This window comes from Chlorocebus sabaeus, chromosome 5 (genome assembly GCF_047675955.1).
Source record: "Chlorocebus sabaeus isolate Y175 chromosome 5, mChlSab1.0.hap1, whole genome shotgun sequence".
In the NCBI taxonomy this organism is placed as follows: Eukaryota; Metazoa; Chordata; class Mammalia; order Primates; family Cercopithecidae; genus Chlorocebus; species Chlorocebus sabaeus.
In genome coordinates this window covers 78,519,765-78,537,981 of record NC_132908.1, presented here as the reverse complement: position 1 = coordinate 78,537,981, position 18,217 = coordinate 78,519,765, and the positions used below count along the sequence as shown (strand labels likewise).

At 49.0% G+C, this 18,217-nt stretch overlaps 1 protein-coding gene across 3 annotated transcripts in view; it reads right to left on the bottom strand.

The window, feature by feature from the left end:
- PLCG2 (phospholipase C gamma 2) overlaps positions 1-18,217 on the bottom strand; it is a 187,243-nt gene that overhangs the window by 46,586 nt on the left and 122,440 nt on the right. For all 3 annotated transcript variants that reach the window (XM_073015601.1, XM_007994182.3, XM_007994183.3), the window contains exons 14-19: positions 14,702-14,870; positions 9,681-9,785; positions 7,420-7,509; positions 6,609-6,784; positions 4,480-4,680; positions 2,514-2,633 (exon numbers count right to left, since the gene is read on the bottom strand). In XM_073015601.1, coding sequence (XP_072871702.1) covers positions 2,514-2,633; positions 4,480-4,680; positions 6,609-6,784; positions 7,420-7,509; positions 9,681-9,785; positions 14,702-14,870 — 861 coding nt within the window. The remainder of the gene's footprint in view (positions 1-2,513; positions 2,634-4,479; positions 4,681-6,608; positions 6,785-7,419; positions 7,510-9,680; positions 9,786-14,701; positions 14,871-18,217) is intronic.

Genomic DNA, 18,217 nt, shown 5'->3' with positions numbered 1-18,217 from the left:
AGGAGAAGAAGTTCCTCCAGACCTGTGTTCCCCCACTGCCTGGTCCAAATTCCCCATCCATTCCCCTGGAGGGCCCCTACTCACCCTCCACCACCCTGCCTGACCAATCCCTCTGCAGCACTCACCACAAAATATTACACTGATTTCCTTATGTGCTCAAACCTCCTCAGTGCTTCTCAATGAAGGACAGTGACGCTTCACCCCAAACCCTGACCACAGAGGGTTTGAAAAAGAGTATGTCCCAGGGCAGGGATGAGGGTGGTATTTTTTATTGTTACAATGACTTAGGGTCCCAGATAGACATGCAGTGGGTGGAAACCAGGGAAGTTCAACATCCCAACACAACAGGATCAGTCCTCACACCCCTCCTCTTTGAGAAACACTGTGGGGACAGAGCTTCCATGACAGTGGGCGGTGGGGGAGGTGGGGAGCTGCCATCCTTGCTGATTGGTTCATTGAGCCCGCAATCACCAACCACCAACTACATCCCAGCCAATGTGACATAAGCAGGAACAGGTCAAAAACAAGAAATACTTGGAGTAAGGCGATGTCTCATCCCTGCCAGACCATTAGCCTGAGACAGCAAGGGCTGGGCTGTTTTTATCACTCCTGCGTTTCTGGAGCCCAGCACAGGGCCCAGCACACAGTAGGTGTTCTCCGAACATCTATTAACTCCTAAAAAATAAAAACTTCCATTCTCAAGACACCTCCAATCTCACAGGGAAGACAGGCTCACGAACTGAATGGGTCATGTATGTAAATCAGGCGATCAACCTGAGGACCCACCCAACCTCTTCATCCACATGGTCCCATTGAAGTGACCCCAACCCCATCCCCAGACGGCCCGTCAGAATCATGCCACCTAGCTCAGGGAAGGGGCTATCCTTTCTGCCGGACACTGTCCTGGCTGAGACAGAAGCTGACGGAGAGTAACGCCAGCATGCACACACAGGTGGCATCCCGACCATGGTCAGGCGAGGCCCCGACCCGGGTGTGTCAGAGCTGTCTCACCCCTTGAGCACCTCAGTTGCAGCCGGTTGAGTTTAGTTGCCATCACTTGCACAGTATGACAGCACAGTGGGAGTGCCAACACCCCACCTGGGGCCTGGCACACAGCAGGCCTTCAATCCATGCACAGCAGACTGAACACACCTCCTCCCTATCCAGGCTGAGGAGGCACCACCAAGAGGTTTGGGGGAAAGAGCAAAGGGCAGAAGCAGCAATGCTGAGAAGCCCAGGTCGCCCTCTTGGGAACACAGAGTACAGAAGAGCCATGCTGGTGGGAGGCTGCCCTCTGGCTGGAGCCAGCACACAGTAGGCCCTCAGTAAACTGCAGTGATAATGACCGTCACCACGGTCCCCAGGGAGGTGGCTCAGGCACAGTGGTGCAGGCAAGGAGGGAAGAGAAATCCAAACGCCCAGAGGGCAGCCTGGCAGGGTCGTCAGGGGATGGGACCAGGGCACAGGGAATGGGGAGAGGAGTGGGCAGGGGCAAACCACACCCCCCACAGCAGCTGCCATGCAGCTGGAACCACCACGCCCACGTGAAACACAGGCCCAGAGTGTTCACTGCCTCCCATTTTTCACAAGAAGCAATCTCTGAGTTTTTCAGTGAAATTTCTCAGTTTTTCGCATCAGTGTACAAAAGACGCCCGCAGGCCTGATTTGGCCCCCAAGCCTCTGGCTGGAGACTCTGGAGTGAAGAGCTTAGACTTTGGAGACGAAAAGGCCTGCATCTGAACCTCAGACTCAGCTGACTATGAGGCTGTGTGACTCCAGGCAGGTCACTTAACCTCTCTGGGCCTGTTTCCTCCCTTGTAATAACTAGACCTCCCTCTCACAGGCTGTAGCAAAGGATTCAATCAGATGAGGCCTCGAAGGCAGCCCAGTGTCTAGAACACAGTTAGGAACTCAACATATGGCAGACGGTTACCACTGTAAGAATATACAGGGAAACCCTGGTGCTGGGGAGACGGAGGGACAGTATGCTACACGGAGTCTGAGTCATTCCTCCACTCCTTGTCATTAGTGAAAGTGGGGGAATCTGGTGTTTTGGGGTAAAATTAGAGAACCACAGGCCTAGAGGTGGTTGGACAGCAGCTGCAGATGGGAGGAAACAGATCTATATCATCACAGGCCTAGGTTGTCTGGGTTCGAATCCCACCCTCCACCACTTACTGGCTGCCTGCTTCAGCAAGTTACTTAATCTTGCTGTGCCTCAGTTTCCTCCTCTGAGAAATATGGATCATGGTCATGTTACTGGAAGCCAAAGTGAGTTACTACAGGGCATCCTGCCTGGAGAACACAGACTGTGCCTGGCACGCTGGAGCGCACATCCTCGCAGCGGCTTTTGCTGTAATTGTTGTTGTTGTCGCTGATGCTCGGGGTGGGGTGGGGGGGGTTCATGGGGGGACACTGCAGGTGAGCCCACACCTGAAATTCCCCCTTGTCTCTCCACACCTGTCCTTGCCAAGCCCCTGTGGAGGGCGTGTGCCTCCCACCCTCGCACCCACCTGAAGGTGATGGCGTAGGAGTCGCTTCCCTCTCGCTTCCGGATCAGGAAGGCTCCGTCCCGGGGGATCCTCATCAGCATGTCCTCTGCCTCTCCGCGGCTCAGGCTCTCATAGTACCACCTGCAGCACAGGGCCAGGGAAAACGACCAGGTGAGTGGCCTCCAGGCTGTCAGTGGGCCACCCGCAGAGGGCAAGATAACAGTGCCAGTGACACCTGGAACCTGGCCCTGGAAATGACCATGGAAATCACACAGTGGGCTTCCCCAGCCAAAAACACCTCAGAAAATAGCAATTTGTAAAAAGAACAGTGGGAGACCCTGTGGATCTGTTTCAAGCCCAAAATAATACACTGGGCCAGGCACAGTGGTTCACACCTGAAATCCCAGCACTTTGGGAGGCTGAGGCGGGAGAATCACTTGGGGTCAGGAGTTTGAGACCAGCCTGGCCAATACAATGAGACCCCATCTCTATAAAAAAATAAAACAGACTGGGCACAGTGGCTTATGCCTGTAATCCCAGCACTTTGGGAGGCCAAGGCAGGCGGATCGCTTGAAGCCAGGAGTTTGAGACCAGCCTGACCAACATGGTGAAACCCCATCTCTACTAAAAATACAAAAATTGGGCCAGGCACAGTGGCTCACGCCTGTAATCCCAGACTTTGGGAGGCCGAGGCAGGTGGATCATGAGGTCAGGAGACTGGGATCATCCTGGCTAACAAGGTGAAACCCCATCTCTACTAAAAATACAAAAAAGTAGCCAGGCATAGTGGCATACACCTGTAGTCTCAGCTACTCGGGAGGCTGACGCAGGAGAATCACTTGAACCCAGGAGGCGGAGGTTACAGTGAGCCGAGATCATGCCACTGCACTCCAGCCTGGGTGGCAGAACGAGACTGTCTCAAAAAAAAAAAAAAAAAATTGGCCAGGCCCAGTGGCATGAGCCTATTATCCCATCTACTCAGGACACTGAGGCACAAGAATCTCTTGAACCTGGGAGGCAGAGGTTGCAGTGAGCTGAGATCATGCCGTTGCACTCCAGCCTGGGACACAGAGCAAGACCCGGTCTCAACATAAATTAATTAATTAGTTGGGCACAGTGGCACACACCTGTAGTCCCAGATAGGAGGCTGAGGTGGGAGGATCACTTGAGCCCAGGAGCTCGAGGCTGCTGTGAGCCCTGATTGTTCCGCTGCACTCCAGCCTGGGCAACAGAGCAACACCCAGTCTCAAAAAATTGATTTCTCTTCATCCACCCAAGCAGCCCAAAGCCGAAAAGTCAAGTGCCTAGGGAGGCACAGTTATTACCACGTGTCTCAGAAAACTGAAGATAGCACAGCAGGAGTTTCACAGGATTTTGGGTAGTTTTCGGGTTATTTCTTAACATAAGAAATAGCAAGTTTTAAGAGGCAATCCATAGGAAAATTTGACAGAAAAAGTGGGGAAAAAAAAAAAAGTTGCTATAAGTAATACGGCCTCCTCGGAAATGTACATGTTAGCAGTTTTCTGCCTAAAAATTGTTTTTTCTTTATTCCCGGGATTTGTTGACCCTTCGCAAGGCCTACCTTGATACTCATTTCACTAGACAAAAAAATCAAAGGGAGACTTTTACCATCATTGTTTTCTTGTTCATTTTCAGAACAAACAGGAAGGAGCTCTGAAAGGTAGGAGGATATCCTGGGCCAGAATGACCCTCTGAAAATCAAAGCCCAAAGCCTCGGGGCTATGAAGACAAAGTAGAAGAAAGGGAAAGGAGAAAAGAGAGGGGAGGAAACAAAGAAAAGAGAAAAGGACACAGCTCATGGTGCCAGGAATTTGGAAACCCGCCACCTCGGCAATTTTGAGACCCTGATGGGCCCAGGCGAGGGTGTCCTGGGGGTCTGGCCCGGCTGAACCACTAGGCCAGCTTCTATGCCTAGAGGAGCTAACCCGACCACCGCCTGCCTCCTGCTCCACTCTCAGACACGTACGGCTTGGACTCGTGGGGGTTGGGGTTGGGCACAGGGTCCGTGAGCCGCAGCTCGAACTCGGCGCAGCGCAGGTGCGTCTCGCGGTAGTGCTGGATGAGGGCGTAGATGCTGCTGAAGGTGAGGTTGTCAGTCAGGTAGTACTTCAGGGTTCCACCCTCCGTGGTGGAACGGATCCGGCAGTGCTGGACCCGGCCTGACCGCCTGCGGGGAGAGGACACCATCAGGGCTGGGAGAACACAGGCCAGGCCACTGTGGCAGCCAGGGCCTCCGAGGTGGGGACATCATATGTGGCCACACAACCTTCCCTCTGCTCCTAGAACAGACACAGGAGGCTGGGCGCAGTGGCTCACACCTGTAATCCCAACACTCTGGGAGGCCGAGGCCGGTGGATCACCTGAGGTCAGGAGTTCGAGACCAGCCTGGCCAACACAGTGAAATCTCGTCTCTACTAAAAATACAAAAATTAGCTAGGCATGGTGGCGCATGCCTGTAATCCCAGCTACTTGGGAGGCTGAGGCAGGAGAATCACTTGTACCCGGGAGGTGGAGGTTGCAGTGAGGTGAGATCGCACCACTGCACTCCAGCCTGGGTGACGGAGCAAGACTCCATCTCAAAAAAAAACAAAACAAAAAACAAAAACGGATGCAGGGCCTTAGCATAGGCTAGACCCTCAGCCTGGATTCTAGAACATTCTACCTACTTCCCACACCCCACCCCACCCCCATCCCCCTCTTATCTATATAAATGCTTCTCTAGAGCCAGGATGCCTGGATTCAAATCCCAGCTCTGCCACATATGAGCTAACTGTCCTGGAGCAGGTCACCCGTCCTGAGCCATGGTGTATTACTACCCTAGCGGTCTGACAGGGATGATAACAGTGTCCACCTCAAAGAGGCATCCTGAAGAGCAAACGAGACCACACACACGAGGTGTCTGGAATACTGCCCGGCACATGGTAAGCATCATTTAGGTGTCCAGTATTATTTGTGTGTTATTAGTATTCTAATTTTCAGCCAGGTGCAATGGCTTACAGCTGTAATCCTAGTGCTTTAGGAGGCTGAGGCCAGAGGACTGCTTAAGCTGAGTTCAAAACCAGCCTGGGCAACGTAGTGAGACTCCAGCTCTACAAAAAGTTTAAAGATTATCCAGGTGTCGTGGCATGTGCCTGTAGTCCCAGCTACTTAAATGGCTGAGATAGGATTGCTTGAGCCAGGAGTTTGAGGCTGCAGTGAGCCGAGATTGCACCATTGTACTACAGCCTAGGCGACAGAGCAAGACCCTATCACAATCTTTTTTTAAGTGACAGAATTATAATTTCCCTCTTTCAGGTCTTGTCTTCTTTTAGGAATGTTTTCCAGACCGTTCCCCACATCGTGGCATCAGCGCCTTCTCTCACAGACTTTCATAAATCCCAACTCACATTATACCCCCCCAATAAAGGGAAGGATGTCCCTTTATCTTGCCTTGTTTCACTGCACTCATCACAACTATACTTGCATATCATCTGAGTGACTACTTTTTCATTGCCCATCTCCTTCGAAAGACGCTAATGTCCAGGAGGACAAAGACACTGTCTGTCTGGTGTAAGTACTGCACCTAGCCCAGGGCACACCCTCAAGAAGTATCTTTTAATGCACTGACACATGGATAAGTGAGTGGATGAATGAATGCACAAGCTCATCACAGCCTATGACGGCTTCAAAAGGACAGCTATAGCGTCCCCCTTTTACGGAGGAGACGGAGATGCTAGAAAGCTGTCTGAATCATCCAGAGCTGCAGGACCCACTCCAGGGCCAGGACCGGGGGAAGTGAGTGAGGCCACATCATCTAAGTGTAGGGTTAGATCTTGTCTTAGTCTAAAATGTTCGTATTTTGCTCGTCACAGACGTTTTTGCATTACTTTTGATTTTTTAAAAGATTGCCCTGAAATTTCATTAATCTGGATTACTGTGCCCAGGTGAGTCACACCCACCTCACTCTTGTCCCAGCCTAGAAGAGCGTGACAAATGAAACCTGGGATTCAGGTCCCAGCCTGCCCAATTCCTGCCTGAGCTAGAACCACTTGCCACCCTGCCTCATCCGGCCGGCGTGGAGGAGAAGGCTGGTGTTCCCTGGGTCGGGGGCATTACCAGAAAGACAGGGTGTAGTCATTGGGGAAGGTCTCGCTCTCCCGAACCAGGAAGGTGCCGTCCTTGCCCCCCGTCTCCATGCAGTATTCCTGCAGCAACTTCTCGGCACTCGTCCTCTTCTCCACCTTCTTGTGGAACCATTTCTCCCCAAAATGTAGCTCTGTAGGGGGTATATCCTGGGCCGCAAAGAGAGGGGGGGTTTCTGAAAGCCTTGGACCAAACCCCAGCATCACTTGACAGGTCCTTCTGTCTCACCCTGACCCAGGGCACCAGATAGCACAGACAGGCCAGTCTCAGCTGGTCCCCACCCGAAGGGGTCTGGCAAAATAGGACCCACTACCCTCCTCCGCCTGCCTCCCACTCCTGAGAGCCCTCATTCATGGTGGCCTCCTGGCATCCTCAGACATGGAGTGAGGGGTTCCTAGCATAGCCCTCCATTCTGTTCTGTGGGAAGTCTGAGAGCCATGATGCCCTAGGGGCTGCAGAAATAAACAGCGGGAAAGATGACCACAGCTGGAGGAGAGGGCAACAGGAAAGCCTGGGACCAAGCCAGAGTACCGGCCTCCATCTAAGGCCAATCAGGCCCTTTAGAGAGCAGGAGAGCATCTTGAACCTCACTGGTTAAAGCACCTGCAGCAGCCAGCCAATCAGAGACAAGCCAACCAGGCCATGGTACCCAGAGTAGCAGCAGCTTCTTCAGCTGAGCATCCCCTTGCCAGTTGAAGCCAGAGAATCCAGGAGGTCCCGGGGGCTGGCTGGTCCTTGTGGGCCCCTGGGGACCTCCTCCCTATGTGGCTAGGGTGCCCCCTACCTGGGGCACTTCCTCCTCCGTAGTCTGTTCAATGTCATCACTGAAGGACAGCTTGGCATCGGCAACGGCGCAGTAGTGCCGAGTCCATTTCTAGAAAGTGAAACAGGTATTAGTGCCCCCCAAGTCCTCTACTTCATCAACTCTGGAGCCCAGGAGCCCTGCAGGGCGTCACCCCGGCATCTGCTGTGGATGTGCTTTTCCCAGTTTCACAGACATTTATGGTGACTTCTCTGAGTTCAATTCTCTTCAAGGCATTTCTTTTTTAAAACATTGATGCGTTTTGAGCTTCTTTTAGTATTTGAGCTTCTTTTTGGACTTTTTAAATCCATGTGTCTAAGGTAGGTACAACTCCTCATCATTTTCTTTTCTATTTCATCTACCTTTTAAGACTAACAGGATTTTCTGTCCAGTTTGTCTAGAGATCTCACCTTCAATATTTACTTGTCGCTTAATGACCTTTTTTTTTTTTTTAAACTGGTGAAATTTAGTCTCTGGTTTCACTGTAAAGTACCAGTGTTAAGTTCTTAGTTTTGGTCACTGTTTTACTGTCATGCATGATGTTAATGTGAGAGGAGGCTGGGTGCAGCGTATGCAGAAACTTTCTTTTTTTTTAATAATGTTTTTATTTTTATTTTTTTATTATACTTTAAGTTCTAGGATACATGTGCACAATGTGCAGGTTTGTTACACACATATACATGTGCCACGTAGGTGTGCTGCCCCCTTTTTTTTTTTTTTTTTTTTGAGACAGAGTCTCCCTCTGTCACCCAGGCTGGAGTGCAGTGGCTCAATCTCAGCTCACTGAAACCTCCGCCTCCCAGGTTCAAGTAATTCTCCTGCCTCAGCCTCCCGAGTAGCTTGGACTATAGGCACGTGCCACCATGCCCAGTTTATTTTTGTATTTTTAGTAGAGACGGGGTTTCACCATGTTGGCCGGGATAGTCTCGATCTCCTGACCTCATGATCTGCCCGCCTCAGCCTCCCAAGGTGCTAGGATTATAGGCATGAGCCACCGTGCCTGGCCCAACTTAATTCTTTACTTAAATATAGCCATTTTTGGCTGGTCACAGTGGCCCATGCTTGTAATCCTAGCACTTCAGGAAGCCGAGGTGGGCAGATCACTTGAGATCAGGAGTTCAAGACCAGCCTGGCCAACATAGTGAAACACCATCTCTACTAAGACTACAAAAATTAGTAGGGCACGGTGGTGCGCGCCTGTGGTCCCAGCTACTCAGGAAGCTAAGGCACGACAATCACTTCAACCGGGAGGTGGAGTCTGTGGTGAGCTGAGATGGTACCACTGTACTCCAGCCTGGGCAATGGAGCAAGACTATCTAAAATAAATAAATAATAAATATTGCCGTTATGTTTATATCTAGGATATAAGAAGACATGTAAAAACATACTCAAAAATGGATATACACATTAGGTAAAGGGATAGAAGCAGCATTACAGCCTGAAAAATAAGGCTTCTGGTGCAACAACTCTGGATTGGAGGACACGAGGGAGTCAGGGCAACCTAAGCGCACGCGGCAACAGGTACTGGATCCCGAAACAGGAAAACAGCCTGAATGGACACAGTGGTAACACTGAAATACAGTCTATAAACTAATTATTAGTATTGTACCAATGTTAATTTCCTGATTGCACTAATTATACTGTGCTTATGTAGGATGTTATTAATAACATTTGGAGAAGCTTGGTAAAGCTAGATGGGAATATCCCATACCATTTGTATGTGTATGTAAATATATTATATTGAATCTAGAATTATTTCAAAGTAAAACATTAAAAATGCAAAAGGAAAATAAAGTTGGCCAGGTTTAGCGGCTCATGCCTATAATCTCAGCACTTTGAGAGGCCAAGATGGGAGGATTGCTTGAGCCCAGGAGTTTGAAATCAGCCTTGGCAACGTGACTAAATCCCGTCTCTGTAAAAATACAAAAAATTAGCCAGGCATGGTGGTGCGCACATGCAGTCCCAGAGACTCAGGGAGGTCGAGGTGGAAGGATCACTGGAGCCTGGGAGGTCAAGGCTGCAGTAAGCCGCGATCACACCACTGCACTCCAGCCTGGGTGACAGAGTGAGACCCTGTCCCACAAAATACATAAAGTTTAAGTAGGAAGGTAAATTTGCATGGCAAAAACTCACTTGACTAAAAATGGGAAAGACAAGCATATTCTCAGAGCTCCCTGCAAGGCTCCAAGAAGCAGCTGCGAGGGGGGTGGCCATAGTGGCTATGGGAAGGGACCAAGGCCCACCTGGTCAATGGAATCCCACATGTACAGCTCTCCCTGTTGCTTGTGCTCATCCTTCTTGTCCTCCACGTTGACATCCACGTCGCCTCGGGGACCCAGTTTCTTATGCTGAGGGGAAAACATACACATAGACTGTCTCCATGGAGACCCAAGTTTAGGTCTTCGAGCCAGCAGCCTTCATCTGCCTCTTCCCACCCAGGGCCTTTGCACTGCCTGTTCTTGCTGCCCGGCTTCCCTCTTAGTCTGTTCAGCTCTCCAGGTTACCCTGAACAAGGAGGAGGACCTTTCCTTATAGTTTCATCTAAATATAGTCTATACTGGCCGGGCACAGTGGCTCACGCCTATAAGCCCAACACTTTGGGAGACTGAAGCAGACAGATCACTTGAGCTCAGGAGTTCAAGATCAGCCTGGCCAACATGGCGAAAACCTGTATCTACAAAAATATAAAAATTAGCCAGGCGTGGTGGCACGCATCTGTAATCCCAGCTACTCTGGAGGCTGAGACAGTAAGATTGCTTGAACCTGGGAGGTAGAGGTTGCAGTGAGCTGAGACTGCACCACTGCACTCCAGTCCGAGCAACAGAGTGAGACTCTGTCCCAAAAATAAATAAATGAATAAAAATAGCCCACACTCCCTTTCCCATCCTGCCACTCTCTAGCCCCAGGCCTGCTTTATTCGTCTCACATTTCTAGCCCTACACACACCATGCGATTGTCTTCTGTCTTCACGGCTAGAATATAAGCCCAATAAGGGCAGGGATGTTGTTTTGCTTCCTGTTGAGTCTCTTGTGCTAGAAGAGCACTTAGCAGACAGTAAGTGCTCTGTTGATACTCGGTGAATACGCAACACCCCCTGTGCCCAGCCTTCTCCAGCACACAGAGGGAAAGGCAGGCTGCAGTCCAGAGGGAACAGGCTGGGCAGGATGGCAGGAGACCTGCTGGGGATTAGACTAAGGCGACCTGGGTGTAAACAGCACTAAAGCTATTCGACCAGCTGTGTGACCCCGGGCAAGTGACTACACTTCTCTGAGCCTCAGACTTCTCATCTGCAAGATTAAGATAGTGATGACACCTGGCCTCCCACTCAGGCAAGCATCTGTAAGTTGAGGGTCATGTAACCTAGTGAAGGAGCTCAGGATGGACAGTCAGACCCAGATTTGAATTCAAGGCCTATTACCTTACTGGCCATGTGACCTTGGCTGAGTCACCATCAGAGTCTCAGTAATCTGTCTCATAAAATGGGGATGTAGCAGCCCCTGTGGGATCCCGTAAGTCAAAGAACGTGAAAGATAAATGTCCACAGTGAAGCAGGACCTCAGTGTCCCGCTGTGAATGGCAGCATGATACATGATACAGGCATGGGAAAGCAGGCTTTGAGGGCAGACCACCTTGACCTTGAATTATTTCCTCAGCAAATACTAAATGTGTGACCCTGGCTGAGCTATTTAACCTCTGAATCTCAATGTCCACATCTGTAAAGTGGGCAAGGGCTGAGGTTTTTCGTCCTGCAGTGTCGTGACGAGACTGAGGAAGAAGATACATATGACCATGCGTAGCCCAGTGCATTGTACAAGGTGACTGGCCAATGCCATTTTCACCTCATTTCTTGAAATAGAAAGAAGTAAGCCACAGCATATCAGGTGTGGGGCAGAGGGTGCTCTTAAAGGGGCCTTCAGTACTTTGCATCCTAGAACAAGAGCTGAAAAATCCCTGGGAACACGCAGCAAGCCATCCTAATGGAAACAGAAGGAATGAGCTGGGAGCAGGGAAGAGCAAATGCAACCAGGCTGCCCTGAAGAGTCACCAACCAGGTGCTTGAGAAGCCATGGACCCTCCATGGCCAAGCTCCCTCCACCCCTCATCCTGCCAGGAAGCATCCCTTGGCATCTCCGAAACAACTGCCTGGGCGCAAACAGCGCGGGAGCTATTTTGTTAACTCGTGACCCTGGGCAGGTGGCTGCACTTCTCCAGGCCTCACACTTCTCATCGGCAAGGCTAAGACAATGACAGCTAATCTCCTGCTTAAGTAAACATCTGTACCTTGAGGGTCACAGTCTTGGCCAAACACTCCCTGTGCACTGACGCTCTTACCCATGGGGGTACCAACATCCCCTCCTCTGGTTCGGCTTAGCCAAAGCTCCTTGCACTGCCTGGTGTTCCTCTGTTGATGGGTTTGTCTCCCTACCAAACCATGACTTCTTGGAACATAAGGATTGTGCCCAATGTATCTTGGTGACCCAGCGACAACTGAGGGTATATGCCACATGTTGACACCACCCACACCCCTGTGCGTGCTATTCCCCCAACCTGGTAGGACATCCCCCTTTCTCTGCTTACTGCTATGGTCTGAATGTCTGTGTCCTCCCAAAATGTGTATGTTGAAACCTAATCCCCATTGTAATGGTATTTGGAGACGGTGGTTTTGGAAGATGGTGGCTGTGTCCCCACCCAAATCTCATCTTGAATTGTAGCTCCCATAATTCCCACATGTTATGGGAGGAACCCAGTGGGAGGTAATTGAATCATGGGGGCGGGTCTTTCAGGTGCTATTCTTGTGATAGTGAACACATCTCATGAGATCTGGTTTTATAAATGGGAGTTTCCCTGCACAAGCTCTCTTGCCTGCCACAGTGTAAGATGTGACTTTGCTCCTCCTTCATCTTCTGACATGACTGTGAGGCCTCCCCAGCCATGTGGAACCATGAGTCCCTTAAACGTCTTTCCTTTATAAATTACCCAGCCTTGGGTATGCCTTGGGTATGTCTTTATGAGCAGTGTGAGAATGGGTTAACACAGAAGGTGATTAGGTCATGAGGGTAGAGTCCTCATGAATGGGAATGAGAGTAGAGCTCTCATGAATGGGAATGAGAGTAGAGCTCTCATGAATGGGAATGAGGGTAGAGCTCTCATGAATGGGAATGAGGGTAGAGCTCTCATGAATTGGAATGGTGCCCTTATAAAAGAGGCCAAAGATATCTCCATGTCCCAGATGGTTATTTATTAATAAATAAATATTTAAAAATAAAAGAGGCCCCAGAGAGCTGCCTGACCCCTTTCACCATGTGAGGACACAACTAGAAGTTGACAGCCTAAAACTTGGAAGAGGACTCTCATACCAGCACCCTGACCTTGAACTTCCAGCCTCCAGAACCGTGATAAATCAGTTCCTGTTGTTTATAAGCCACCCAGTTTATAGTATTTTGTGACAGCTGCATGAACACACTGAAATACCTAGGAAACAGCTGTTTGTCCTTCCCCATGAGCTTGTGGGAATGTCAACAAAATTCACATTCGCTCCTTCCATCAAAGGCTGCCCGCTAGGGACTTCAGATTCCACCACCCTTGCAGGTAATACGACTGAGTTCTCATGCACAGAACACAAAAGGACGGGACAGCTGACTTGCTTACCAGAAACCATTTGCCCTGGACACCCTTGGACTTCCCGTGCTCTGAGCTGTAACTTGGATGTGCCTGAGACCCAGCGTCTACCACACAAACAAGGACAAAGCAAAGTCCCTTCACCATTTTTGTGTAATGAGCTCCTTCAAAATCTGGAGAAGGCTACAGACCCCTTTCTCAGAATAATAATGCATAAAATTACAAAGGAAACTCGATTATATTAAAACACGATTAAGACATTAAATAGGCCGGGCACGGTGGCTCACGCCTGTAATCCCAGCACTTTGGGAGGCTGAGACGGGCAGATCACGAAGTCAGGAGATCGAAACCATCCTGGCCAACACGGTGAAACCCCGTCTCTACTAAAAATACAAAAAACAATTAGCCGGGCGTAGTGGCGGCTCCTGTTGTCCCAGCTACTCTGGGAGGCTGAGGCAGGAGAATGACATGAACCCGGGAGGCAGAGCTTGCAGTGAGCCGAGATCGCGCCACTGCACTCCAGCCTGGGGGACAGAGTGAGACTCCATCTCCAAAAAAAAAAAAAAGATATTAAATAAATATTTGCAATACACTAATAGACGTGTTTCTTTATTAACATCTTAAATAAGATCTAGAGGCAGATCTTATAACCTCCATAATTCCAAAGTGATGACGAGCACATTATTTTGAAATATTTGCAGTAACTGTAAATGTGATAAGAAAATACTCATGACTTCCACTGGTGACAGAGCCCCCAAGTGGCTTGCTGCCAACGTTCATAATGGAAGGAAGTATTAAGTTTTATGTAAAGGTTAAACAAATAAAGATGTAATTTTTTTTCTTTTGAAGTTCACATGCCCCTCTGATTCTAACCGTGGATTCTTTGGGGGTCTGTAAAACCCCAGTTGAAAACTGCTGCCCTGAGAGATGGTAGAGCAGAATGGGGGTTCCCAGGTCCCTGAGTCACCTTGTGGGTTAGAGCTCAAAACTCACAGAACATTCTCCCTCCTGTGGGGAAGAAATAAACTCTTCTGTGCTTTAAGCCACTGCATATCTGGTCTCTTTATCCTAATAATTCAAAAATCCAAATGTTACCGTGGCATCCCTAGGCACAGATATAATCACTCATCTCCCCTGTAGCACTAGGAATAACAGCTCTATTGCTGCACTTAGCGTTTTCTAGCCACTGCCCGCCTCCCACAGAACCGGAAGCTCCAATCACAGGAACAGCACCCAGGTCGCTGGACACCTCCAGCACCTCAAATAAGGCTGACTCCGACAGAGGGTGGGGAAGGTTCACCAATGAACGAAGAAACCATAACAAGTTAGCCTTTAACATAGCACCAACTACAGGACAGGCGCAGTTCCACGCACTGTGCACGCCTTCCCTCATATGATACTCCCAGCAAGTTGGCCAGGTGGGTTCTAGTATTACCTCCCCCTGAGAATGGTGAGAACAGAGGCTCCCAAAGGTCAATGACTTTGCCTGGGGTCACAGTGTTAGTAAGGAGAGCGGGTTTGAGCCTGTAGAGTAGGACCTGGAGCAGGCCCAGTAGGACACAGAACTTGGTGAATGGGACCCAGAGCCAGGGAACCGAGCCACTGGGCTCCCTGAAAAGCTGACAGCAGCACCCGGGGTGCCTACCTTGATGATGATCTTCTCCCGCAGCTGGCTGGGCGAGGGCAGCTGGTCAGCGCTGGCCTCTGTGGGCTTCATCAGCAGCAGGTCGCCAAACACTTCCTTGAAGGTCTTGGCCATGTGACGCTGCTGCTCCACACTGCAGTGCTCCTCGATGGACAGGATCACTGGGAAGCTGCAGGGGGAAGAGGATGGGCAGCTCGGCAGGGGGAGCAGGCACCTCTGCATCTGCTCCACAGAGGGGCCAGGCCAGCTCAGCCCCGGGGCAACAGAAACTGGGTGCTGCTCGGGACACAGCCCCCACATCTGCCCTCCCAGGAGAGGACCTCACCCTGGGTGTGAGGGCACAAGCCTTGGGGCTCAGAACAGCTGCAGTCTGATTCAGGAGCTTCCCCATACCCCAGAATGCACCTTTTCTCTATTCTTTTTTTCCATCCATTCAAGTCTTTAAACTTACAGGAAAAAGTCTCTAATTTTTTTTAAATTTCAAACTTACAGAAAAGATCAAAGACAGTGCAATAAGCACCCATGTAAGCTTCACCTAGGGTCACCAACATTGACATTGTCCCACATGCGCATCTACCTACTTTAGTATATTTATTTTCCTTTATTTATAAGGTGTATTGGTTTCATATACTCTCATTCATATGCACACACAGGTAATTTACATATGTATGCATGCATACATTTATTTGTATGTGTATATATGTATATTTATATAAGGTGTCTGCATTTATAGATCATTTGTGTGTGTGTATCTAGAGTTGATTTTTCTCATCTATTGAGGTTATGGTCCATAAAGTCACCACCAACACTGATTGGCAAATACCTGAGCCATTGCTCCTAAGGAGAAATACAGGGTCAGGGCCTTTTGAGCCTGTGGTCACAACGTTTACCTCAACAGATCAAAATCTGACCTTGTTTTATGTGTGTTTCTGTTTAAAGACACCTGATTTGGTATATATTGTTGACTGACGTCGGGCTCACAGCCAGCATCACTACAATCTGTGCCTGAATGAAGCGTGTCTGACACAGATATTTTCTCCATGGGGCACATCACAGCCTTCGTCATGCTCCGGAACACCAGGCAGCCCTCAGCACTGTGCTTCGGGCCATCTGAACAGCAAAATTACCAAGAAAAAGCTCAAAAACAGGAAAAATGTGGCACTCAACAGATGGTGAGAAGGACACTTGCTGAAGCTTTCACGCTGTAGACCAGGAAGGTGAGCGCTGCTTTGCTTAACCTCAGCTGAACACATGTGCGTCACGTGAGTCTCATTTCCCACACTTTGTGCGTGTCTCAAAATGACCTCAGAGTGCTTTGAGATTTGATTAGGGGTTACAAGTCAATTTTAGCAAGTAGGTCAATTCAGTTACAGAATTCACCAATAAGGATCACCTATCTCCGTCTATATACATTCACGTATTAGTACATGCATATACATACATACATATATACGCATATATATATTTATGTGTGTGTGTGTGAACATATACACATGCACACTCCTCCTGAGGGAGCAGAAAACTCATTTAGTTATTTATTTTTACATTTTTGGAGATGGAGTTTCACTCATTGCCCAGATAAAGTGCAATGGCACGACTTCAGCTCATTGCAACCTCTGCCTCCCAAGTTCAAGCAATTCTCCTGCCTCAGCCTCCTAACTAGCTGAGATTACAGATGCCTGCCAGCATGCCCAGCTAATTTTTTGTATTTTTAGTAGAGACAGGGTTTCACCATGTTGGCCAGGCTGGTCTCAAACTCCTGACTTCGGTTGATCCACCCACCACGGCCTCCGAAAGTGCTGGGATTATAGGTGTGAGCCACTGTGCCCAGCCTATATTTGTATTTCATTTATACATGTATTTACGTTTTCTCCTGAAGCAACTGAAATGAGGCGTGGACATCCTCCACAGGTATCTCTTAAGAATAAGAACATCCCCCGACTTCACCACACCATGTCACCCCAGGAAATTATCTTTAAACAATGATCGTTAGACATATTCATCATTAGACATACTCAGATTTCCCCAGTTATCCAAGAAACATAGTGTATACATGGGGTTTTTCCCACCGAGAATCCATTTGAGGCTTGTGCATAGCATTTACTATGAAACAAAATTACTTTTTTTTTTTTCTTTTTTTTTGAGATGGAGTCTCTAGGCTCACTGCAAGCTCCGCCTCCCGGGTTCACGTCATTCTCTTGCCTCAGCTTCCCAGAGTAGCTGCGACTACAAGCACCCGCCACCACACCCGACTAATTTTTTGTATTTTTAGTAGAGACGGGGTTTCACTGTGTTAGCCAGGATGGTCTCAATCTCCTGACCTTGTGATCCACCCGCCTCAGCCTCCCAAAGTGCTGGGATTACAGGCGCGAGCCACCGCGCCTGGCCGAAAACAAAATTATTCTAAAGGTAGCTATGTCACTTCCATAAACAGGAAACCACATCACTCGATAGAAATGAAGGTAAAAGTGAAAATAAACTGACGATGATAAAAATAAAATCCTTAACCATGTTCCAGCTCAAGTAAATCATAGCCTCATCACTCCTGGGAAGCGTGGACCCAGCTCATTCCCCGATCCTGATCCACACACCCTTACTAGAACACAACAGCTAAAAAGCTTTTAGAACAAAGGCTACTAAGTTGGTATCAAAACTTAACTGGCAGCAAAATGTGAACCATTCGAATGAATGCTGCTTGCCATCATTTTTTTAAATCCCTCTTAATACCAATAAGGATGCCTTTTGCTGCAAAAACATTAATGCATTCATGTGTAATTACAGAGTTCTAGCCCTATAGGTGTTAGATGATTCCAGGCCTATTTTAACCAGAAAAAACTTTCTCTAGCCACGAATGAGATAATGTTCAATGAGTGACTATCAACTCCCAACCATAAGCACCTATGTCCTGAAAAGGAAAGCAAACTCTCAAAGCAGTGTAAGCAGCCCCTCCACAGTGTCTGTTAACACAGGCTCCTTCTATCTGCCTGGCAGAGGCTGGCACTAAGAAGGGCTAGGGCCCTATGGGGGAGAACACTGCGAGGCAGACATCATATGCTTTCATTGAAAGGTTTTTGCCAAGTGGGAAAAGACGTCCGTAATTTCATCGTCTCAGAGCAACACCTCCACCCAGCTCGAGGGACATCTGCGATAAATGCAATAAAAATGACCACTCAGACTGGGCACGGTGGCTCATGCCCATAATCCCAGCTCTTCGGGAGGCTGAGGCAGGAGAATCACCTGAGGTCATGAGTTCAAGACCAGCCTGGCCAACATAGTGAAACCCTGTCTCTACAAAAATACAAAAATTAGTCAGGCATGATGGCAAGTGCCTGTAATCCCAGCTACTCAGGAGGCTGAGATGGGGGAATTACTTGAACTTGGGAGGTGGAGGTTGCAGTGAGCTGAGATACTGCCATTGTACTCTAGCCTGGGTGACAGAGCGAGACTACATCTCAGAAAAGAAAGAAGAGAAGAGAAGAGAAGAGAAGAAAAAAGGAAGGAAGGAAGGAAGGAAGG